We start from the raw sequence: 25,375 nt of genomic DNA, 5'->3' as shown, positions 1-25,375 counted from the left end.
CCTCTCAGCTGTTTAAACTGTTCTCAGCTTTAGGCCGTGTGTCCACCAAAGCTTTTTCCACGCGCCTGGCGTATGTTTTCAATTGTTTTCAATGGGAGCGCCGCATTTTTAGACCGCCATGAGCGTAACGAGGCGTTGAGCGTTTTATTCACGCTGAAGCGCTGAGAGCTCGGCGTTTTTACAGTTCGCCGAGAGTTGAAGAATGTTCAACTTTGGATAAAACGCAGCGCTCATCACTGTCACTTTTACCCAGCCGTCCAATCACAGTGGAGGAGGGGCGGGACTAATACCACACCGACCAACTGTCACAACATTCTTTCTGTACAGCGAAATCGACCAGCAGGCAGAGCTAACCGAACAACATGGATGAAAAATAAATGTTTAGTATGAAACAAATTATCTGCGAAATCAGTTACAAGTAAACTGTGCTGTGGATATTCTGTATCATAGCAACGAAATGTCTCAACGGAAAAAAAGCTGTGCTGCCAAAACGCTCTCAAGCGCCCACAGCTAGGCGTTTTCAGCAGAGCGTCTAGCGTTTTCAGCTGGCTAAAAGCGCTTTGGTGGACATACGGCCTTAGAGAAAAGACTGGACTTGCTCATGTAGGTCTATCTCCATTCACTGTGAGCTGGAGGTGTGATTGATTGTGCCTGGCCAGGGAGGGTGTGATTGGATTAGTCTGGTGTCTGTCCTCGAATCACTGGCCAACTGACTCAATCTGTCTTATGTAAGCAAGCAGATGAATAACGAGAATTTGGTTCTGTTCTTTCCTTCAGTAGATGTGTGAGATGAGCCATCAGAACCCTGTGAACTCAATTCAGGGGCAGTTCAGAGCCAAACCTTGACCTCTCCTTGGACTGTCTTCAGGAAATGATATCATAGTAGCATATTGCATAAATCTCTTAAGCAGGCCTCACAATCTTGGGAACAAGAAGATCTCCAAGACACAGATGGTTTCTTTTTTATCAAACCCAGCTTAACACAGGCAGCAAACAGACTCCATCGGCTAATGGATGGATATTAATGAAGACAAAGGGAAGGACTGTATCTCTATTGACCTCTCATATCCTTCATCCTTCCTGCTGTGTTAATGGAACGGGACTTAAACCATCTCTGATACACAGATTTACGCAGAGTGCACTTGCAGAGAGAATGATTTCTGAAACGTGGCTAAAACTGCTGCCCAATCTGCCGTATGGATGGCTTTGAGAGTGCTTCTTTCATCACAGAAGCTGAAGCCAGTGTCCTGATGATGCACATTGTCATTGTCCAATCAGATGATGCAATTAATGCCAGCTTTCTTCAGTAGCTATGCTGAGAAGTACTGTAGAGTTAAACTATCGAAGAGTGTTTGTAACTTAACTAAAAAATATATATTTTTAGCTCAAATGTACTTAGTGTAGCCTACTATTGTTTCAAAAACGGATCTTGGATGTAGTTCGACTACTTTAGGTTATCTTAAAATGGCTTGTAACTTGGCAAGCTACAGTTTGAAAGAAGTTTCCTGTAATCTGGTTTAGCTATAGGGGAAATATTTGACAACAGGGCTCTTCTCTGAGGATTACAGAGGTATGATGTTTTTGGTCTTCGGGCAGTTAATCTCAGAATGGTTCGTTTATTGGACTGCAGATATGCACCGGGGGCTATGATTTATTTAACATCAGGTGTGAAGGAGCAACCCACCAAGAATCATAACTAGTGTGTTACTGCATCTCCTCACCTGCCACGGGAAACATTAATTAACTGTTGCCTTTCCATTTTTAGACCGTTGCCATGGTACCCACGCTGCCACCATCCTATGTGGCTTTTCCTCACAGACGATGTGTGATATTTCTTTTTCTCCCCAATTTTATTTCCCCAACCCCCAACCTTTGATGAGAGGAGGCTATACTGCTTTTTTACAATTTCGACTTTGAGTTGTTTTGTCTGTAGTGGCTGTTTGTTTATATCAGGAGACAGCAGTGCAGCACGAATATGTGTTTGTGTGCGGTGGTCCACTCGTGACTAAGACAACCCTCTGCTTGTTAGTTCCTGTGGTGTGGCACTAAGCATGGCAAATCCTTCCTCTTTTTCCCCTCCCTGTTGCTCGCCCTCCTACCCACAATGCCACCTGCTTTTGCCGTCTGAGCTCCATGGTGACGCCCGTGTCTCAGCATGCTGACCGCTGTGCCACCACTGAGCAAAGCGCTTCTGACCTCAGACGAACACTGGGATATCTGGGGAAATTAGTGGTAGCCTGCAGTCACCTCGCTTTTGAAGTTGACTCTTTGATTATTTACTCAAGTCTTTGGTTGTGACACTTAATATTGTTTAATCCCTCTATTTTCTCCCTTTCTTCTTATCACTTCCTTCTGTCTTTCTCTTAGCTGTGTACGCAGGGGGACGCCAGTCAGGTGATCGGACCCCTGACCGAAGGCCAGAGGAGAAACATTAACGTGGTGAACTCTCTTTTCCGCCTGCAGCAAGCTGTGGCTAAAGTAAGAATGCCGTCTCTTATTCAAGACACTATAGTTATTATAGGTTTAGTTCACTCTGCAATGCAGGTTTTTTTTTTTCCATTTATTTACCCTTGTGTTGTTCCAAACCCATATGACTTTCTTTCTTTCTTACATTAAACAATCTGTAGATGAACAAGACTGTCTTCTGTACTATCTGACATGCAATCAAAGGGAATGGGGTAGGATCCTCAAGCTGCAAAAATCAGTAGAAGTACCATACTACAAAAAAAATTACTACAAAAGTATTCAGATTTGTGTGCTAAAAAAAAAGTAAAACACATTTGAATATACACGGCTTCAATAACATGACAGGCGTGGTAAATAGGAAAATCAAAAATGTCCTCACACAAAGCTGATATAGCTTTCATAACACTTGAAATATAGTCTATAAGACCTAAGAACTATTTATGTGGTACCTATTCGATTTCATTGTATTGTAAAAAAAGCTCTCTGGACATTCTCCACAACATCTCTTTTTGTGCTTTTAGTTCTAATGGCATGTGGTGATTTAATCGATGTTTTGCCATTATGTGCTTCCCAAAGCTGTGTTTTATGAACAGATACTCATAAGAACTCAATCAGCAAAATGCATAAAATCACTACTAGAAAACTTTAGTGGGTATTCAAATATTAAGACTGTTTGAAGTTATTATAGAGTCCTGCAGTATTATAAAACTCCTCTATGTGCAGGACACCTGTCTATAAAGAACATATGGCTGCAGTGCCTTTACTCAGTCTTTCCTCAGGAGAGAGTCTTGGAGAAACTGCAGACTCATCACTAGTCATATCTGTACAATATGAGTGGTGATATTTCACAAGTGGCTTTTTAAGCACCAGATGATGTAGTTCCCTCATTAAAAAAACATGACAGCAGAAGCTTTTTCCTTGCCTGTGATTAATAAGGTAATAAAAAGAGATAACTCTATGATTAAATATTTAAACTGGAGGTGATCAAAGTTTTACTTGTGAAAAGTGAGGCCGCTTGTTTCAGTGGGATTATTTTTTTTAGGGCCTGAACTGTGAGGAAGGACAGGAATTATGGTTTAATGGCTCTAAACGTTGGATGATTTCTGACTTTGAGTTGTTTTCAGGTTATATCTGGACTGGGCACCTTTCCTCCAGCAGCAGAGCAATCGCTCACAGCATCTTTACAGGTAAAGCAAAAACTGCAAGATCCCATTTACACCTAGTATTAACATCACAATGATCATGAAGCATATTCATAGTTAAAGCTGCAGTCCGTAGCTTTTTTTGGGTTAAAAATTATCCAAAATACATATTTGAGAAAATACACAACCAGCCAGTGTTCAAAACTCTCTGCTTGCCTTAGCTCGATTCAAAGCGGTAAGCTTGTAATAATGTTTTTAATTCCAGTGGTACTGGTGGATTTCCGCGGGAGATTCGAGCATGTCTTTGCGTCATTACGTCACATCTGTACACACACATCTGTACACACACATCTGTACATATAAAGGAGGAGTCTCGGCTAGTAGGCTATATTGAGTAATTACGTCACATCTGTACACATAAAGGAGGAGTCTCGGCTAGTAGGCTATATTGAGTAATTACGTCACATCTGTACACATAAAGAAGAGTCTCGGCTAGTAGGCTATAATGAGTGTGAGGATGTTGTGGGTGGAGATTTATAGCCTTTTCTCACAGCACTTGATATAATTAAACTTATCAATTTGATGGCGGATCCAGAAAGGTTCAAACGACAATCACCAGTGACAACAGATTCACCCGCTGTAAAATGTAAAAAACTTCGTTCGGACTTCGGAGTGGCTACAGAAAAAAAGAGACTGCAACCGGCCCATGCGAAAACAAGGATAATATCGGAAGGACATTACATGTAGTCACGCAATGCTTGCTGACGTTGTTAACATTAACAATTTGAGAACAAAGTATCATTTGCACGGTTTTGCGTGATATGATAACTTATAAGCGATTGTTAGATTTAATCAGCGCGATTTACTGCAATGTCAGAACCAGAACAATAGTGGATGTTTCTTACTAGTTCAGATGACATTTTCTGGTGAAAATTATTATGTTGGTCATACTTCCAAAAAGAATAATCTGTGATTCTGAATGCCAGTATCCACACCGGCGCGGTGACTGACAGCCTCACAGTCTCCTCAAACACTGTGTTCATCCGCGCTGTGCCGTGTCGAGGGTGTTGAAGTACAACTCATGTAAAGTTGACAACTCCGCGAATGACTGCAATTGCATATTTCGAACAGGGATGGCGACAAAGAGGAAAAACACCGGACTGCAGCTTTAATATAGCTTCCAGATTAAATTACAATGCATTCTGCTCGAAACATCACATTTGTGGTTACATTCAAATTCAAGGATATGTGCTTTTTTGCTGTATGAACATGCTGCGATAAGCTGACAGTAAATGATATATAGTCACCAAATAAAAGACGAAATACAATCAAGACCAGTCACTGGAGATGCATGTTAATAATAGGGTGTAAACGACGGCTAACTGCATTTGGTCACATCAATATCTTTTTATACATGTGTTTTATTTAGACATCAGCTCACGGCAGGTTGTAACGGATCAACTGAAGTTCGGATACAAGTGCACTTTATTGCAAAATCTAAAAGTGTATAAAAACAAAACGATGACTTGAAAATAAATGTAACATGAACTTGACTAGGCTTGGTATGGCGTGGCATGGACATGAAACTCACAACAGCGGGTTACAGCGTAACATGACAAAGCTAGACCCAGAAACATGGTAACATTAGGGCTATGAACGCAATGACACAATGGACTAATGAGAACTTGACACAATAGAAAAACAAAAGCACAAGGCATGATCACATGGGGAACATAGGAATCACATGACATAAGCAAAAACCATTAAAACAAGAACCCAACCATACACAGGTAATGCCCTCTATATTCATAACATTAATTTTACATTGCTTTTCAGCAACAAGTGCACTGCACTATTTATGCAGACAGTGGTGCGATACACCATTAAGCTTTGAGTATTTGTTTGTGCATCTGTGATAGAAAGAGATTAAGAGGCGAGCGCATGGGACAGTGAACAAAGGGTCAGAATTTTGATAGAAATGCTGCAGCCGCACACAAACACACACAGAGGCTGAAGGTGATTTTAGAAAGTAATTGGGTAAACATTGAGCTGCTCTGAATTCATCGGTCTCTCCCCTGAGGTAAATTGGCTATCAGATGAGTAAACTGGTCATTCTCTTCCCCTTTATCTCTTTTAACAAAACCTGCCAGCTGTATGGGATCGCATTCACTCTGTAACCCATGGTCTTTTAGTGTAAACAGAACAGTACAAGGTGAAAACACACTATCACACTTTACCACCCGCTGTCCTTTGAGTTGGGCACCTACTCTCCTCCTATGTAGGGTATGTGATCTAAAAAAAACCTGTCCCAAATGGCTCACATGATGTGAACATACGGTCTTGTGGCCTTAATTTGCACATGACCCATGAAGTCATTGTTATCAGAAGATCTTCCACTTACCCTATTGGAAAGAGTACAGTACTATGTGTCAAAGACTTGTCAAATCAAATCACCTTTATTTATATAGCGCTTTTTCGTTTCAAAGCAGCTTTACAGTGAAAACAGAAAAATAATGCAACAAAGGTTTTTTTCAGCTGTATAGCAGATCTAGAAAAAAATAGCATCTTAGTCCAGCTTAAGTAAGTTCAGTGATGGTTCATTTAAAAGTTATTAATTTAGTTAATTTATCTATACAGCCGCTCTGGAGAAAACAGTGATGTCATCGTCCAGCTCAGTTAATTACTCATATAATGGTGTCAATGCAGGCAGATCAATAATATTGTTGAATATTAAATGTCCCAACTAAGCAAGCCAAAGGCGACAGTGGCAAGGAACCAAAACTTCATCAGTGACAGAATGAAGAAAAAACCTTGGGAGAAACCAGACTCAGTCGCTCAGTTCTCCTCTGGCCAACGAACAATTACAGGTCAGAAGTCAGATTGGATCAGAACATTCAGCTCCATCTGAAATATTCTGTTGTCACATTCGATATAAACTTGTCCCAAATGAACTTGGACTGACTTGCATCACCAAAGTGTAGAACTGAAAGGCATGAGGGTGCCATTTAAGACAGGACAACATCCTTCACATTTCTACTCCTCCCAGTTCCTCATCACATCCTATTCTGAACCAGAACACAACAAACACAACATAATGAAACGAGGCACCAATATCTCCCAACCTCCAGCTGTGCGGAGAATGATGGGAAAGCTAAATCTGCTGAGTATGTGACCACCAACTTTGTTGTGAAGGGGTTTAGGAGGAAGAGATGTGCACAGGAGATTTGCTCTTTATCTCCTGCTTGCAGGGAATTTTTCCGATGACCGGTCCTATTTGGTCAGAGAGACCTATTGGGTTTGCATTGATGTCGCTCAGAGATGGAGAGTCAGATAAGAGTATAGGACGAGCTGCCATGACACACGCGATGGTCAGACTGATGTCCCATCAGCAAATGTCAGGCAATCACATGGGAGGAGGGAGAGCAGGTGTTAGAAGGAAATGCTACACAAACCGATGACCTTCAAAAGAAGAAACTCTTTCATACGTTTAATAACAATAATTCTCTCTCTTGTTGTTAAATTCACATTCTTTTTTGTGTCTTTTGCAGTCGGTTCAGGCTCTGATGAGTAGTGCCGTTCAGCCCCTGCTGAATTCTGTTACTGACTCCGTCGAAGCAATACTCATTACTATGCACCAGGAGGATTTCTCTGGGTAAGCAAGCAACAAACACACTGTTATTGCATTGTGCATTCAGCACAGTATATACTGCATAAATTGCATGCATTCCAAAAACATACATGTGAAACTACTCAAAGATAAACAGTTGTAGCCTACACTGTCCAGTTATCATCTTGGAATTAAATATAGTTATTTTTCATTTTAATTTAATGTTGTTTTGACATTTGACAGTTAAATCAAACAACGAGTCAAGGAGGATGATAATGATATGACTCCCAGTTCATTTATCACAGGGTTCCCAAACTTTTAAGTTAGCATTTCAAAAATGTAGTCACATTTGCATGTTCAGTTCTCTGATGTTGATAAGATTATTATAAGTAGTAGTATGTTTTAACTCTATAAAAATAAAGACTGAAATATATTACTGTTGTAAATTACAACTGTACTGTAAAATAAATATTTGATAGTTAAAATGAAATGTTGCATGCTTCACTCTGAAACACCCATTATCGTGCAGCCCTATTTATTTATTTGAATTTACACTTAATATAATTATTAGTGTTTCATCAACTCACAAACTCCCTGCAGTTCCCTCACAAACTGATCAACAAGTTGTCCAGAAAAGCAGTAAAGTAGTCCGAGTAGTTTAACCTGCAGCTGAAAAGTGAGAAACCTAACACTCCAGTTTTACTCCATTTTCAGATATATATCTGACCATTTCAAAATACCACACAAAACAAATGAGAGATGTCAAACTTGGGATTTATGGTTGCACAAAGATTGTGTTCTCCCCTTGTGGGCTTTTTCTCAAACACTAACATGGCATTTGGGATTGTGTGCCATATTTAATCTTGTTGAGGGCAGTTCTGTGATCAGGTCTCTCTCAGCTCACCATATTTCAACATAAATTGTTTCTTAAAGCAAGAAAGTGTGATGGGTGTGCTGTCATATTTCTTCACCATTTAAAAAATGTATGGGAGTGCTGCCAGCATTTTTAAAATTAGGTATAACAATGCTACAATGACAAGGTGATGCAATTTAGTTTGCTAAATTTGTTTTGCTATAAATTTACTTTTAATTTCACTATTTCCTATGGAAGCTTGTTTCCGCCACTGAATAAAAAAAAAAAAGAATAATAATTGCGACTTTTTATCTCACAATTGTGAGATATGAAGTCAGAATTGTGAGAAATAAAGTCGCAATTGCGAGATATAAAGTCGCAATTCTGAGAAATAAATTCGCAATTGCGAGATGTAAAGTCGCAATTCTGAGAAATAAAGTTGCAATTGCGAGATATAAAGTCGCAATTCTGAGAAATAGTCGCAATTCTGAGATATAAAGTCGCGATTGCGAGATATAAAGTCGCAATTCTGAGAAATAGTCGCAATTCTGAGATATAAAGTCGCAATTGCGAGATATAAAGTCGCAATTCTGAGATATAAAGTCGCAATTCTGAGAAATAAAGTCGCAATTGCGAGAAAAAAAGACAGAATTTTGACTTTTTATCTCACAATTCTGACTTTTTTTGCGAGTTTACATCTCGCAATTCTGACTTTATAACACATAATTGCGAGTTTATTTCTCAGAATTGCGACTTTATATCTCGCAGAATTGCGACTTTATAATTCTGACATCTTTTTCTCAGAATTGTGAGATATAAACTCGCAATTGCGAGTTATCAGGCCAATTCTAAGGAAAAATAAGACTAACTTTTTTCCTCTCAGAATAGTTTATATCTCACAATTCTGACTTTACAACACGCAATTTCGACTTTATATCATGCATTTCTGACTTTATAACACGCAATTGCGACTTTATAACACGCAATTGCGACTTTATATCAATAAATTCTGACTTTATAACACGCAATTGCGACTTATATCACGCAATTCTGACTTTATATCTCGCAATTCTGAGAAATAAAGTCAGAATTGCGAGATGTAAACTCGCAATTGTGAGAAAAAAAAGTCAGAATTGTGAGATAAAAAGTCGCAATTACCTTTTTTATTTTTCATTCTGTGGCGGAAACAAGCTTCCATAATTTCCTCATGTTCAGTCTTTAGGGTTTACAAATCTCAATTCAGTTATTTTGTGTCAAGGTGAAAGATGGCATGAGAGTGCGAGTGCAACCAGACCGCAGACTTGAAAATCCTCATGATGTGGGGATGTACATGTGTGTTTTTGACTGTTTTAGAAGTCTCACGTTCCCTGAAGACTCTTTCTCTCATTCGTTGGTCTGGGTGGTCCAGGCAATACAACAGAGAGTGAGGTGCCAGCGTTTGATAACATTTAAACCATCACCCCTGTAATTCAGCGCGGCTTCCTTTCGTCCACACCTCTTGTCCCCTAAGGGCAACTGGAGTCAGGCTTGGTGGACTTGTTTTATTTCTGTCCCTGCTGTCGGGCACTCCAGAGGAAAGACGGCAGAGAAATAAACATGCTATAGAGATGGCTTTGTCCAAAAAACACCCTCAGTTTCACCATGTCTGCGGCAATCTTTTTTGTAGATGAGCTAAATGGGTGAATCTCACAAAACCAATGTCCAAGTCATATTTTACTGTAAAATCAAAAGTAAGAAACAAATGTATATTGTGTAAAAATGCAGGGCCGTTTTAGTTCCATTATTTCCAAATATATAAAAAATAATAAAAAGTTAAGTATTTATATATTGTGGCTGTATTTGTTGTACTGCCTTTAATGCATGCTGATTTTAATTAAAACAATCATTCTATTATAGTATTTGTATTCAAATATTAAATAAATGCTCTATTACAGTAGTGAGAATCATCAAAAATAAAAACGGATGAATTACATTTTTTTTTTTTACTTGAAAGACATACAAACACATTTAGGTAAGGAAAATGATTTGTGCTTAATCAAAGCATGAAAATAATGGTTTTAATTGCATCCTGACATATACATTTTTTAAATTGTGATTTTAAGGTAAAAAAAAAAAAAATTAACGTGAGATTCACAAAAAATAGCTTCTTCATGTGTGTAAGGAGGAAAAACATCAGGGAAAACTGATTGTTACTTGCTAAAAGGCATCAACACGACCTTCCTTTTCTGACATTGAGTATCTCAGCAGTTCCAGTAGCGACACATTTATGATATTGATTATGTGACAGAGGAAATCAATGGTGTTGTTTGTAGCTGTGGTCTATGCTCACATTACAGGATTACAGTACACTACTCTTTTGTTTGTGTATGTTTGCGCCCAGTCCTCTACCCGTGGTTGGCCGCCCGGACGTGCCATGCTCTCTGTACATGCGTGAGCTGCAGGGCTTCATCGCTCGCGTGATGAATGACTACTTCCGCCCGCTGCAGTGTCTGGACTTCCTGTACGATAGTACGGAGAACATCGCCCAGCGCGCCATCACCCTTTTCATCCGCCATGCCAGCATCTTGCGTCCGCTCGGAGAGGGCGGGAAGATGAGGCTGGCAGCAGACTTTGCGCAGGTGAGGAAAATGAGGGTCATTTGTCTCTCGTTCACTATCTAGGGATCTTCCAGCAGTATGCGCACAATCGTGAACCACTAGTGTTTCTTCTTGCTGCGTATCTTTTACTCCAACACGTCGCTCGCGAGCTACCAGTAGCTCGTGGCCTGATTGGAGGTAGCTCGTCAAGGGGCCGTTTCACATATCGTGTCTTTTGCGCGCTCAAGTTCGTTATTTCAAATGTAGGCGCGCGGCAAGTGGGCTTATCATTGAAGCGACGCGCTCATTTTTTCCAGGCGGAGCGAGATGAAAACACCTCAACTTTTCAGAATGCTGCAAGCACACTGCAGGTCATGTGACAAGAACCAACCAATCAGCTTCACCTTTTCTTAACAACATTGAAAGCTCAGTCAACGTGAAGGATGGGTATGCAACCCTAACACCCGGGTGTTTTTCTTTTCTCCGTAAATAAATCCTGCAGCAGAGCTACAGCAAGCGTTTATCGGTGGTGGAAATCCATTAGCTACTATATAACTTCTTTGTCGTTGTGGAGAGCGCAGTGCATGGTTGCATAGCAACGAAAGACGCCACGGGAAAATCGGACCGAATTTTACTATAACTAATAAAAGATAAGCTAATGTGCATTGTAAATGTCAGTAATTTATCTTTTTTGACTCATTTTTTTTATAAAATTGATTTAAAGGCTGAAATATGTGAGGTTTATCTTTTTATAAAACCTTTTTTGTCAAAACTTTATTTGAATTTCATTATACTCTATGTGCCTATAGGGGTGGGCCGGGGATGGCAGGGGCTGGTAGCAATGTAAGTAACTTACCGGTATCTGAATATTTGCCGCGGGGCGACGGCTTCGATTACCTCTCTTTTTTGACCATACATGTGTTTGCATCCCTGGGTCTTGACTCGGACTCGGCATCACTACTTAAGACTGCTCCTCTAAACAATTCCCAATCTAGCTTAGTCTGTAGGCCTAATTGTTGATTATTAACTGGGGTGATATTAAATCATGAATATCAAAACTGACATGTCGAGACAAAATCTCGACTCGGACTTGCTTCCTCAAAGACTCGGCCTTGACTCGGACTCGACTGTATTTGAAAACCAAAGGACTCGGTCTCGATTGGGACTCGACCCTTCAAAGACTCGGTCTTGACTCGGACTCGGCATAGGCGGTCTCGTCCCCATCACTATGGCTTCATCATGATAGGATAGGACAGTATATAGAGGCTATTGGCGCTGATCAGTTGGCACCATGTTTAAGTTTGACAGTCAAATTCGTATGCGTCTTTATAGAAAGCATTGACTCCCTCTGCATCTGTGAGTAAACATCCCATGTGTGTGTGTTACAGATGGAGCTGGCCGTGGCTCCTCTCTGCAGACGGGTGTCAGACTTGGGGAAGGCGTACCGTCTCCTGCGATCTTTCAGGTGAGTCTTTATTTACAGTCTGGATGATGTCAGGTGACTTCATCTTCCTGTCCTCGACTGACTGCACTCAGCTCTTGATGTCACATCAAGACATCAAGAGTGATTCTTTTGTGTGTATTTCTCACACAAACGCTCTCAATTAGTCTTATCCTTCGTTCTCCTCCTCCCCCCGCTGAGACGAAGCGGTCGCCTGGAGTCTTCCCTCTGAAAATTGCTGTTAATTAACAGTGAGAGAGAGAGAGAAAGGAAGGTTATTAATGGAGATGCTTGTCTGATTAGCTGAGGAGAAGTCAGAGTCTGGATATACTCGAATGCTCACCTTACATTGCTCCTTTGTTGTTTTAAAACAGCTCCATGTTCTTGGTCTTGATTTATTATTGCACGTTATTCCAAATAAAATAAAAAAGTTTTCATCAGGATATAATAACTTGCTCTGCCATTTAATCGTCTTTCTGTTTCAGACTCTTTGCAAAGCTGCATTGTGTGTAAATGTGTCAGTAGGCGCGTTTCCATTACAGATTTGCGCAAAACTTTTGCATTTTTTTTCTAAATATCGCAAAAAAATGCTTACTTGCGCTTCATGAGACACACACGCGCATTTGCACACACACGTAAGGTCTCTCGCTCTCTCCCTCTCTGCCGTACGCGCGCTGCACGGTTTGGAGCTCGCAAGCTCTAGATTCCGAGAGATTTGAACTAATTTGCGGGCATCAGGAGCCGCTATCAATATGCGGGAGACTCCTGGAACTTCCGGGAGATTTGGGATATCTGTGAACGCATACCTCTCTGTCCAATCATCTTTGAAAACTCTATTTTCTTCGTCAACTTTTCTTTTCCTGGACAATGACATCCTCCACACCCATTCAAACGCTTACGCCGGGAAGTGTCGCGGTCGCGCCTGATTACGTCAAAAGTCACACGTTCACTGGATGTCATGGCAACTAAATCACGGAGGAAAACTTTAAATTTCTCGCCTTCGTTTTAATTTTGGACCATCGTAAAAAATAAACAAATGATTTTAACATGCGTTTATCAAAATAGGAAATCCAGACTTTTAATCCCTTACAAACAATTAGGGCTCTTGAAATACGAAATTGAGGCGGGTCCAGATTGAATTCCCTCCGGGTCCGGATCCAGACCGGAGTCCGGACTTTGAGAAGTACTGGTGTAGACGCTACTTGGCACATCTTCTTCGCCGTTACGTATGTGTACTCGGCAAGACCGTTTTGTGTTTGAGCGCCCCCAAGTTGTGTTTTACTGTAACTTCAGAAGCTCCAGACACGTGAGCAAAAGCGCCAATCTCATTGGTCAGATAGTTTTTCACGCGGCGCGTCAAACCAAAAAAACTAACCAGAGGCGTTTTAAAAAAAAAATTCGCTTTTACGCGCGGTGTTTTTCGCGTCGGTGTGCACACTCACATTGGCGCCCTTTGTTTAGTCACGAGGCGTTAAACGTCGGCGAATATCGCGCGGAATTCGTCCCGGTGTGAACAGGCCTTTATACTGTGAACGGCACATATGAGGAGTTTCTGTGTTTCTCCCTCATTTCTGCTCCAAGGTCTTGATTGTGGCATTTCTTTGAGGTTTAGAATCCAGTATTCCCTGTAATTCTTTTTTCTTTTATGAATTTAATAAAGAACTCTGTCTCGTATTCTGTCCAAACACACCGCGCACCTCTAAGTCAGGTGACTGCAAATGCGCAAAAACTGTTTCCATTGCAGTTTTGCGAAATATTCCTTTTTCGAATTGCCTGAAAAACCATCTCATGCGAGCGTGTAAACTTTTTTGCGATAAACGGGAGTTTTTGCGAAATTGACGTGTTTCCATTGTGCGTATTTTCAATTCGCAATTTCAATTTGTGCAATTTGAAGGGTAATGGAAACGCGACTAGTTATGCGTTTAATGTTTAGTTTCCCGCAGCATAGTATCAACCAATGCTCTTTTGGACATAGAGGAAGTTGTCAGTTATGAACTGATGTCTCATGTTACGAACACCTTAACTTTCATGTTTACTGGCAGGTTTGATTCAGGCAGCTTGTATTCTCTGTACTTCCTCCAGGCAGTCTAATAAACATTAGTGAGGTCTCACAGGACAGCTAATCAAATTAAACCTCAGCCATCTATGCCAGCTCTGAGAGCGGCTGCCGTGCCTGGATCCCTCATGAGCAAGGACTGATTCCCCACAAGCAACTTTCCTTTACTCAACTTTCCTTTTCCTGTGCGTGTGCAGAAGGATGCAAAAAGATGTCTGACGTCCATTGGGGAAAGATGTTATTACAAGAGTGCCCTAAAGTAGACATGTAATTATTAATATGGAGATATTGGTCTTGTTTGATCACACTGTTGAGGGACCGGAGATGGGAACTGATGAAAATTTCAACCTGGTCTGAGGGTTCCTAGAAATGGTTCAACTTGTAAATAATGTTTTTCATATCCATGAATGTTTTTGATTACAAATAGCCCCTGACTAATACAGTATGAGGACATAGTTGCCCTATAGATATGTTTTAATTTAGAGCTGAGTCACGAAGGTATCTCCTCTGAAGGACCTTTCCTCTGTTGACTTGGGCAGCACATGAAAAATATGTTTTGCTATGTAAACCTCCCAATTACTTTATTTATTTTATTTATTCGGGACAGTGCACATTAATGAACAATCTTAACATTTCTGTACAGACTGTAAATGAGCCAGGTTATAGCATAAATGCTCATTTTCATCTGTAGTCCCGAGGCAGGAGGACAACAACATATAAAATAATGCAACACAATAGAATATGACAATATACAATATCAAGCAAGAAACACATTAGCACACATTCAGGCAGAATACATTGTATCAATAAAATTAGTCAAAATGAGGACATAACTGGGAACTTTTAAGAAGCTGTTTAAGGGCCTGTTCACATATCGCGTCTTTTGCGCGCTCAAATTCGTTATTTCAAATGTAGGTGTGTGGTATGCGCGCTCATAATGGAAGATTTCCAAAATCGTTTTTTCCAAGCGCGTCTGCGCCGCATTGAGATAAAAACATCTCAACTTTCCAGAATGCCGCAAGCGCACAGTAGGTCACGTGACAAGAACCAACCACAGCAACGACAGACGCCTCCGGAGCGCAACCGCCCTAGCGCTTTGGAAAAAGGAGAACGCGGCGCGCCTAGTTTTTTCTATGCATTTTTAGGCGCTATATGTGAATGGCGCCTAAGGTGCTTTTTAAATGTCCAGTAAGTGGGACATTCCCTAATGTTTGTTGGGATGCTGTTCCAAAAATGACCTCCTCTGATAGACAGAACAGTTTGTCCAAAGGTAGTTTTTCTATGCGGGATCTCTATATCTCCTCTGAATGAAGCTCTGGTACAACAACCTCTGTCAGACCTTGGTTTAATGTATGTAGAAAGTGAAGGTGGAGCCAGTCCATGAAAAAACTTTATAAATTAAACAGCTATTTTTAAAATGAATACAATTTTCGAAATTGAGCATATTGTATTTTCCCAAAACATTACACTGATGGTATGACAGGTTTTTGATCAAGTATTTTTATAGATTTTTCATATCCCGTGTGGTACTATTACTATACAACAATACTATTGCCATTGTTGAGGCTTGGGCTGCCACGACACCATAAACATGTCTTACGCTACTACACCAGCTGAAGTATCACGATACCGTGCAGTATTGTTAATTAATAATTAATATCTACAAAATGGACCAAATTTTCATGAAGGTGTGGATGTAAATGAAAACTTTTATACTCGTATAAGTTAATGCTTCCCTTCATAGAGACCAGTGGCATTGATTCAGTTCATTGACCAGCGCTGACGCCAGGGCCGTCGCTAGTGGGGTGAAAGGTGGTGACAATTATAGGGGCCCCCGCTGCCCAGGGGGCCCCACAAAATCCAGCAGTTATACTATTTAGGCCCCTGTTGTATGAATAATTCTAATATTTATATTAGTTGTATGCCTGAGATTTAAATGAAAACCACAAAAACGTGCAATTTGGGTAAATATTTTTCCAAATATCTGCTTCTCTTACCTCCATAAAAATGGTTTAGTCCGACCTAAAGTATTTATTAATTATTCAGTCAGAGTCAGTGACAAACATCAGATGGACCCAATAAAATTGTAAGTCCCGCCCCAGCTCGTGAACAGAACCAATCAGAGTTGAGGCGGCAGCCTGAAGATAACGATGAACTTGGTGGAAGAGCAGGAGACTGACTGACTGAAAAATGTCGGGGAAAAGAAAACATTAATCAGGGAACCAGAAATGCCAGGAAAAGACGGAGAGGGAGGCAAGGAGAGTGGTTGTATCCCAGTCGATCAAGACGTTCTTAAAGACCGGTTATATATTGTTATTTCGCTGGGAATTAGAAAACTTCCGTCTACAGTCTGCCGTGTACAGTCATTTTTTATTATCGGTGCGCGCCACAATCGACCGAATGATTACGTGGTCTAAATTCCTGTCTTTTTACACTTTTGTAAATAGAGTTTTAAAAAAATTACACGAGTCACGACGCATTGCATTATGCATCTGACCTGCCGGCTGATGATATTTAAAACATCGAGAAAACACGAATACAACAGACTGCACTTGGATGAATAAATGTATTCGCTTTATTTAATAATATTACCAGTTCCATATTATCTTTATTAAAAAATAAGACAATAAATGGTTTTATTTTTTGAATTAGACTGCATTCTTGTCAATTTCTAAATGTTTACTTTTTGATTTATGAATTATAACAGACTGATGGGGGGAAAAAATATTACTTTTTAAAAATTGGTTTTATTATTATTTAACAATTTCTTGCTTTTTTGTTAGTTTTTATTAGTTGTAATTTTTATATAAACATTTAACTTTTAAAATAAAGGTTTTACAACAACATCACCATCTTCTGTTATGTGGGCCTCCATGTCCATCTAATGTACAGTATAAGATATTGGTGGTGGGGGCCCACATCAATATTTTTTCAGGGGGCCCCGAATCCTCTAGCTACGGCCCTGGCTGACGCCATTCATGGGAAAAACCCTTAAACATTGACAGGATGCTATGACAGAGATATTGCTTTCCTCATTTTTTTTCACAAATATATCACTTGACCTGAAGAAGGACAGACAGAGGTAATCACACGGGCTCTGTCAATCTCTCTTTCACTTGCTGTCTGTTTAGTACAAATCTCAATTGTACACCGAGTCTTGATTATGTTTTAAAAAAAAGTCAGTTGGCGGAAACTAATTACATTCTTCACTCTTGTTATCATTATTAACATTCAATACATATACTTAATCCTCTTCGTCCCGTGTGAGACATGAGACCGCATTCATTACATATGCATGAAGTATAAAACAAGAAGTGCATAGCCTTATGAAAAAAGAAAAAGAGTTTTCTTGCATTCCTTTGCGGTTGATTTCTCAGTATTGCGGTATTACAATATTGCGGTTATCTCGACAGCTCTAGTCACTTGCACTTTACTTTTATTTCACACGTCATCATTATATCATTTACACACAATTTCAGAAGAAACAATGGTCATATATAGGCAGTGGTGGAATGTAACGAAGTACAAATACTTCGTTACATTACTTAAGTAAATGTTTCACGTATCTGTACTTTACTTAAGTAGAATCAATAGTGCATACTTTTTACTTTTACTTCGTTACATTGTGCAGCAATTATTATACTTTCTACTCCACTACATTTCTACAACGTTCTGTTACATTTCGTTAAATTTTCTGATAAGTTTTTCCCTGCCAAAACGTCTTCCTGACCGTCCGTTCATCGCACGTTTCTGTCTCACCAGTGAAGTTTGGTTGCCATAGATATATCAACCCGGTCACACTAAATGCGTCTCTATAGCACGCAGTGTGTTTATCGTGCAATTTATACGCGGAAATTAGTTTTTACATGCATAGGAAACGCATTGGTAGGTTTAGTAGTGATGTGGGGTGCGTGTGTATAATACGTTTGGTTAGGATTAGTATGGCAAGCCAAGAGGTTCAGAATTACGCCATAAATGAATCGCGTTTACAGCCAAACGCCCTCATATACGGCGTTTTAACATAATATGTGTGTTTATATATATATACACTCACCGGCCACTTTATTAGGTACCCCATGCTAGTAACGGGTTGGACCCCCTTTTGCCTTCAGAACTGCCTCAATTCTTCGTGGCATAGATTCAACAAGGTGCTGGAAGCATTCCTCAGGGAGTTTGGTCCATATTGACATGATGGCATCACACAGTTGCCGCAGATTTGTCGGCTGCACATCCATGATGTGAATCTCCCGTTCCACCACATCCCAAAGATGCTCTATTGGGTTGAGATCTGGTGACTGTGGAGGCCATTTTAGTACAGTGAACTTATTGTCATGTTCAAGAAACCAATTTGAAATGATTAGAGCTTTGTGACATGGTGGAAGTAGCCATCAGAGGATGGGTACATGGTGGCCATAAAGGGATGGACATGGTCAGAAACAATGCTCAGGTAGGCCGTGGCATTTAAACGATGCCCAATTGGCACTAAGGCGCCTAAAGTGTGCCAGGAAAACATCCCCCACACCATTACACCACCACCACCAGCCTGCACAGTGGTAACAAGGCATGATGGTTCCATGTTCTCATTCTGTTTACGCCAAATTCTGAATCTAACATCTGAATGTCTCAACAGAAATCGAGACTCATCAGACCAGGCAACATTTTTCCAGTCTTCAACTGTTCAATTTTGGTGAGCTCTTGCAAATTGTAGCCTCTTTTTCCTATTTGTAGTGGAGATGAGTGGTACCCGGTGGAGTCTTCTGCTGTTGTAGCCCATCCGCCTCAAGGTTGTGCGTGTTGTGGCTTCACAAATGCTTTGCTGCATACCTCGGTTGTAACGAGTGGTTATTTCAGTCACTGTTGCCCTTCTATCAGCTCGAACCAGTCTGGCCATTCTCCTCTGACCTCTGGCATCAACAAGGCATTTCCGCCCACAGAACTGCCGCTCACTGGATGTTTTTTCTTTTTCGGACCATTCTCTGTAAACCCTAGAGATGGTTGTGCGTGAAAATCCCAGTAGATTAGCAGTTTCTGAAATACTCAGACCAGCCCTTCTGGCACCAACAATCATGCCACGTTCAAAGTCACTCAAATCAACTTTCTTCCCCATACTGATGCTCGGTTTGAACTGCAGGAGATTGTCATGTCTACATGCCTAAATGCACTGAGTTGCCGCCATGTGATTGGCTGCTTAGAAATTAAGTGTTAACGAGCAGTTGGACAGGTGTACCTAATAAAGTGGCCGGTGAGTGTATATATATATATATATATATATATATATACCGTATATAGTAAGGGTAGCCCTATATAGTAAGCTTGATGTGTATAATGCCTAATTGCAAGCTTGTTCAGAAATGGTGACAAAAACTTAAAATATAACTGCTTTTCCATCATATTGAACATCATTATATGAGTATTAGGTTGATGAGTTAGAATTAACTGTTTTATTAATCATTAGAATATAGACATTAAGAGAATAAATTGTTATGCAAGTACTTTTACTTTTAATACTTAAAGTACATTTAAAATCAGGTACTTTTTACTTTTTACTTAAGTAGGGTTGTCATTGTGGTACTTCTACTTTTACTAAAGTAAATATGTCTCTGGTTCTTTGTACTTTTACTTAAGTACTGAGATTCAGTACTTCCTCCACCACTGTATATAGGTCGTGTGAAAGGGAACCCCAAAGAAGCTACTAAAAGCTTTTAGGAGGGGGCCCGATAACATTAATGTACAACATATAATATACAAACCAAAACTCTGTATACCATAGACACAAAATAGACAAAATAAAATACACAAAATAAACACTACAACAAACAGACGATCCCAACACAAGTATAACAATTACGAAATGTTCAACAATAATATGTTATAAGCAATCACTGAATCATTCATTCAAAACGGCTGATTTTCAACTATTTTCATTGGCGAAATAGAGCAAAAACATCAATATTGACAATGTTGTGTCTAAATTGTCATTTAATATTAACTTTGTTTTTTTGAACTGTTATATGAAATCAATCAGATTTGCAATCGTGCTGATATTTGGAAAAACAGCATTCTTGCTTGTCATATTGCTAAATAATGTGTGTAATAATTTGCCCCCATATCTTTAAATTCCCTATTCTGATTGGAGGATAGTATGTATATTATAGCATAGAAATGTATTTATAATGTTAAAATTACATTATAAGGATTAAATGATTGATGAATGGAATTGCATTCGTCATCGCAAAGATGGTTCTAAAAAACTATCCATTACACCTGTTCCAGAAGTGGTCAAATTAAAATGAAAATAAAACTCATAATAAAATGAGATTGCTTTACAATCTCATTATATTGTATTCAAGCATTGCACAAGCTGTTGAGAAGAGCTGTGCTTTTATTACCTAATTGATCGGATTTACGCTTTCCAGCTAGTGAACGATAAAACGTATTTTAAAAAAAGCATGTAGTCTTGCATTGTTTTCCATTTGAAAAAAAGTCATTTAAAATAAGACTCATAAAATAATACGTTTCGCTTTACAATCTCATTATATTGTAGCCGAGCACAAAAATGAATCCCAGACTTCACTGAACCTGGGATGTTTTTTTCTGATTCTGAAATATGATTCTCATCTTGTCAGCGGTGAGTAAGATATCTGCTACGATCCCACTGGAGGACATCATTCGAGCTCCACTTTAGCATGTCACAAACATTTGGTGAATTTTATTGGACATTTTTTCATAAGCACCTACCGTCCAAATCTCCAGCATTCATTTCATGCTCTAAATTACACCCGGTTTGAGATTTGCAGTGAATATGAATATATTTGTCTCTCTGTTTCAGGCCACTGTTGTTCCAAACGACTGAGCACATCACTAGCAGTCAAGCGCTGGGAGATTTGATTCCATACAGCACCATATTACATTTTCTGTTCAATCGTGCCCCGGCTGAACTCAAATCACCACATCAGGTACGCACACACACTAATGCCGAGGGATGGAAACCTCTTGGTTATAGATCTTCAAGGATTAAGCTTTGGCGAGTTAGTAAGCAGGAGTTTTTTGAGGTCAAATCCTGTTTATTATGCCCTTGAGCGGGGCAATTCATCTCAAGTTGCCCCATCGCAACTGCCCCTGTGATTGACCTACTGTAAGCAGCTTTAGATAAAAGCTTCTGCTAAATGACACATTTCATATTTGAGTGCTCGGACTGGAAAGGATGAAGATATTTTGGGCCATTTTATAAAATGAGGGTTCTCTAAAATAGCTTTAGCATGGGTGGATTTGTAGAGCTCTTATGTAGCACTAATACAGCTTTCTCTTCTAAACAGAGAGCGGAGTGGTCGATCTCTCGCTATTCTCAGTGGTTGGATGACCACCCATCAGAGAAGGATCGTCTCACCCTTATTCGGTAAGATCCAAGGCTCAAAATTTGCAGCTTCAGTTGGTGGCGCCAATTCCACCGCTTTCACAATAAACCTTCCCAGTGACAATCTCTGGAAGAATACTAACACTCGTTTGATTTAGCTTGGTGTTTAGTTTTCTCATCTTTGACCCTTTATGAAACATTCATATTCAGTAATGTCATTTGTAAAACGAACTAGAAATGTCAGGGTTCTCACAATCACAGAAAACCAGGAAATAGCAGGGAATTTTAATAATCAAAATGTAATGTTTTTATCTATTATTTTATAGGGATTGCAATTAGAAAGAGCAATTTATTTCTAATAAAGTTATGCAATTCATATATCCTACTAAAAATATTTATATTCACTATGAAAATGCCCAAGATTTTTCCATGACTTTTGCATGACTTTTTCCATTTTTTTTAAATTTCCATGAATTTATTTTCAGACCTTTCAGTTTTAACCTAATCCGGTTTAAAATTCCCTAATATTTCTAGACCTATAAAAAATCATGGACATTTCTTAAGTTAATATACATTTTTCTAGTTGTTATGCTCAACTCTAAAATATTTCATTGGCTAGAAATTGCATTTTGTGAGTGCAAAGTGATTTGTAATAATCCCTAATCATAGAAAACTCGTAGAAAAAAACAGGTGTGGAAACTATAAAATTCAGTACTTCAGACAAGGGCCCGGCTGCATAAACATAGCCACTATGTTAAGACTGTCTAGTTTGACTAACTAGCAGTTAGCAAAGTTAAGACTTGTTGATGCATTTCATATAATCCCAACCCTTTTAAACAAATGTACAAATATCCATAAATATTAATATTTGTTTTGTAATTGTAATTAGTCTTGCTTCTCTGATTCAAATCAGACTAATATACCTTTTTATGTAATTGACATTTAAAAAAAGACCAGTTTTGAAGAAAAAATTAGATGACTAACTTGTAAGACAAGTCTGAGCAGTTTATGCAACCGGCCAGAGGAAATGATTTCTCAGTGCAACATCAGCGTCCTCTACTGGCGCTCTGGAGGAAATACAGCAGCTTGGATGTAAACAGCCCAAGTAAGAAATTAAAATGTGTGACTTTCCTTTGTTGCAGGGGGGCGTTGGAGGCGTATGTGCAGTCTGTCCGAGCCAGGCAAGGGAAGGAGTTTGCCCCAGTGTATCCCATCATGCTCCAGCTGCTGCAGAAGGCCACAAGCGCATCATAGGACCTGCAAACAGAGCCCTGTCTCGTCAGGAAAATGTAGACAATTAATCATAACAATACACTCGTCTTCACCAAAAGAAGTCTTTATTATTATCATCATCATTTTGTTTGTTTTGTTCAAATCGGATGTGTAAATTAGTTTGTTTTGCTTACACACACAATGTGTAAAAATGTACAATGTGTGTGTTTTATGGGTTGTTACTGGCTTTAATAAGAATCCCTACCTTTTTAACAAATCTACATGTATTCATAAATAATATTTGTTTTGCTGGGTCCAACAGAGGGAAATAAATGAATTAATAAACACATTATGTAAATGTTGAATAAAGAATGTCTTTAAAGGCGCCTCATTCAGATTGAATCTGTTCGATTTACAGGTGAAACTCGAAAAAATAGAATATCGTGCAAAAGTTCATTTATTTCAGTAATTCAACTTAAAAGGTGAAACTAATATATAGACTCATTACATGCAAAGTGAGATATTTCAAGCCTTTATTTGTTATAATTGTGATGATTATGGCTTACAGCTTATGAAAACCCCAAAATCAAAATTAGAATATTGTGAAAAGGTTTTCACAGCTGTAAGCCATTTTCATCACAATTATAACAATTAAAGGCTTGCAATATCTCACTTAGCATGTAATGAGTCTATATAATGTATTAGTTTCTCCTTTTAAGTTGAATTACTGAAATAAATGAACTTTTGCTTGCACGATATTCACATTTTTCGAGTTTGACCTGTATAACTTCTTCAAACGGAAAAATGAAAATGGCAAAGCCACTTTAAAGAAGGACATGAATGGATCACAATCATAGTTTTTAAATAACAATGGAAGTCAGGGGCACATGTTAAGTACAAGCTTGAGAGTGATCACATTAGTCTTTTAGCTGTATAACTGTAGGCCTGCCTCTTATTATTGACTCTTCAGAGACATGATGCAATCCTCCTCATGTCTGTCTCCAGCTTACACTCTTTCCACACTGTTTTCTTTGACCTACATGGCCCAATCCCAGATTCTGGTGTTTAATATGCGCTGTCTGTGCTGCTCTAAAAACATGAATTCAACTTCTCTTCGTTACCAGTTTTGCATAATCATGCAAATGTGATTCATCCACTTGACTAACTGCTCACTGAAAAATTAAGCGAATTATGTGTGTAGTGGCCTCAAATAAATAACTAAACTGGACATATAAATTACAGTGAAGATGATGTAATGTAACATGCACCCAAACAAACCCAAGACTTTATGTAAAACAAATAAGCAATTTTAAGATGATTTGCATCTTATTTAGATTTTAATGGAGCTGATATCTTATATGGAGCATTACCCTGCATCTTGTACCTCGGTTATGCAAAGTTTTACTAATAAAGAAATGATTATATTAAGAATACAATAATTACAATATTTTAATAATTTTGTTATTTCTGACATTTTAAATCTACATTGTTTGTCTGTTGTTTAAAAAATACATTTCACAATAAAGCACCAGTATATAAATTTGCATGCTTTAAATTAAATTGTCATCATTTTTAAAGTATACATAAGAAAAAGGCTCTGACATTTTCTGGTTTCATTATCAGTCAATGATGAAATAAAAGCCCCAAATATTTGCCAGAACAATATGATCACCAATTCATCATCAGTCAATTTATTAGATTATATTTTTGTATAATGATTAAATATAATTGTTCATTTACTTCACTCAAATGGCTCAAGTCAGTATATTTATTTAGTGGCCAAGTGTTTATGTTCACATTGAGGGCGGTGTGCATTACTTTAGAACTTTAAAATGGATATCTTCGAGTTTGATGACTTGATAAACAAACCCAAGACTTATTTGTTTTGCATAAAGCAATTTGAAGATACTAATTAATATTAATATTATCTTATATGGAGCCTTACCCTGCATCTTGTTGTACCTCAGTCAGCTCTCACAAAAGCAGTCAGTGTAAATACCTTGAACAAAACTTTTAATAAAGTTGAAAACCACTGAAAAATGTGAGGGAAAAAAACATGAACCTATAAAACACTGAATGCATTAGAAATTGTTATAATGTAACGTTACATAAACAGAAAAAGACGCGTGCAGCATTATATATGAATGAATGAATGAATGAATGAATGAATGAATAATATATGGTATTGATGTTTTTCCAGATTCTTTAGTTTTCTATCGACAACTATGAATTTGTTCTGTTCATACCGGTACATTAATTTCTTAGACGGCCAGATACATGATTTATTTACTTCTTAAGGCTATTATTAGATAGATTATTCTATGACTTCGAAAGCACCCTTATGTGTGGGGGTAGTTAGTGGGTGTGGGGTGTCCTCTCATATTACACACTTTCCCGCGAGAAAACCCTGAGTCGCGCCAAAACCCCACCTGTATAACTCACCTTTATTCTTGCCTGAGCTTGTCATTTAAAGCTTTCATGGGACGTTCGGCATTTATATAATGACAATTAATGATGTGTGACGATTAATTATGTCCCCGCTGAGTTACAGCTGAGCCTTGGAAACTTCAGGCGCGCCTGTTAAACGCAGCAGATCAATAAGAGCGCGCGCACTGCCCCGCCAACAAACCCCCACAGGCTTTGGTCAGAGCGACTCTCTGATTGGCTG

General features: G+C 38.9%; 1 protein-coding gene across 1 annotated transcript in view; it reads left to right on the top strand.

Annotated features, from left to right (window-relative positions):
• cog5 (component of oligomeric golgi complex 5) overlaps positions 1-22,766 on the top strand; it is an 83,000-nt gene extending 60,234 nt beyond the window's left edge. Inside the window, exons 15-22 of the mRNA XM_056245304.1 lie at positions 2,368-2,478; positions 3,591-3,653; positions 7,157-7,260; positions 10,449-10,686; positions 12,033-12,109; positions 20,971-21,097; positions 21,458-21,537; positions 22,638-22,766. Coding sequence (XP_056101279.1) covers positions 2,368-2,478; positions 3,591-3,653; positions 7,157-7,260; positions 10,449-10,686; positions 12,033-12,109; positions 20,971-21,097; positions 21,458-21,537; positions 22,638-22,749 — 912 coding nt within the window. The 3' untranslated portion in view covers positions 22,750-22,766. The remainder of the gene's footprint in view (positions 1-2,367; positions 2,479-3,590; positions 3,654-7,156; positions 7,261-10,448; positions 10,687-12,032; positions 12,110-20,970; positions 21,098-21,457; positions 21,538-22,637) is intronic.
• The last annotated feature ends 2,609 nt before the right edge of the window (positions 22,767-25,375 follow it).

The sequence above is a fragment of the Rhinichthys klamathensis genome, unplaced genomic scaffold, assembly GCF_029890125.1.
Source record: "Rhinichthys klamathensis goyatoka isolate OS25496 unplaced genomic scaffold, OSU_Roscu_1.1 h1tg000029l_1, whole genome shotgun sequence".
Taxonomy (NCBI): domain Eukaryota; kingdom Metazoa; phylum Chordata; class Actinopteri; order Cypriniformes; family Leuciscidae; genus Rhinichthys; species Rhinichthys klamathensis.
This window is presented reverse-complemented; position numbering and strand designations above follow the sequence as displayed.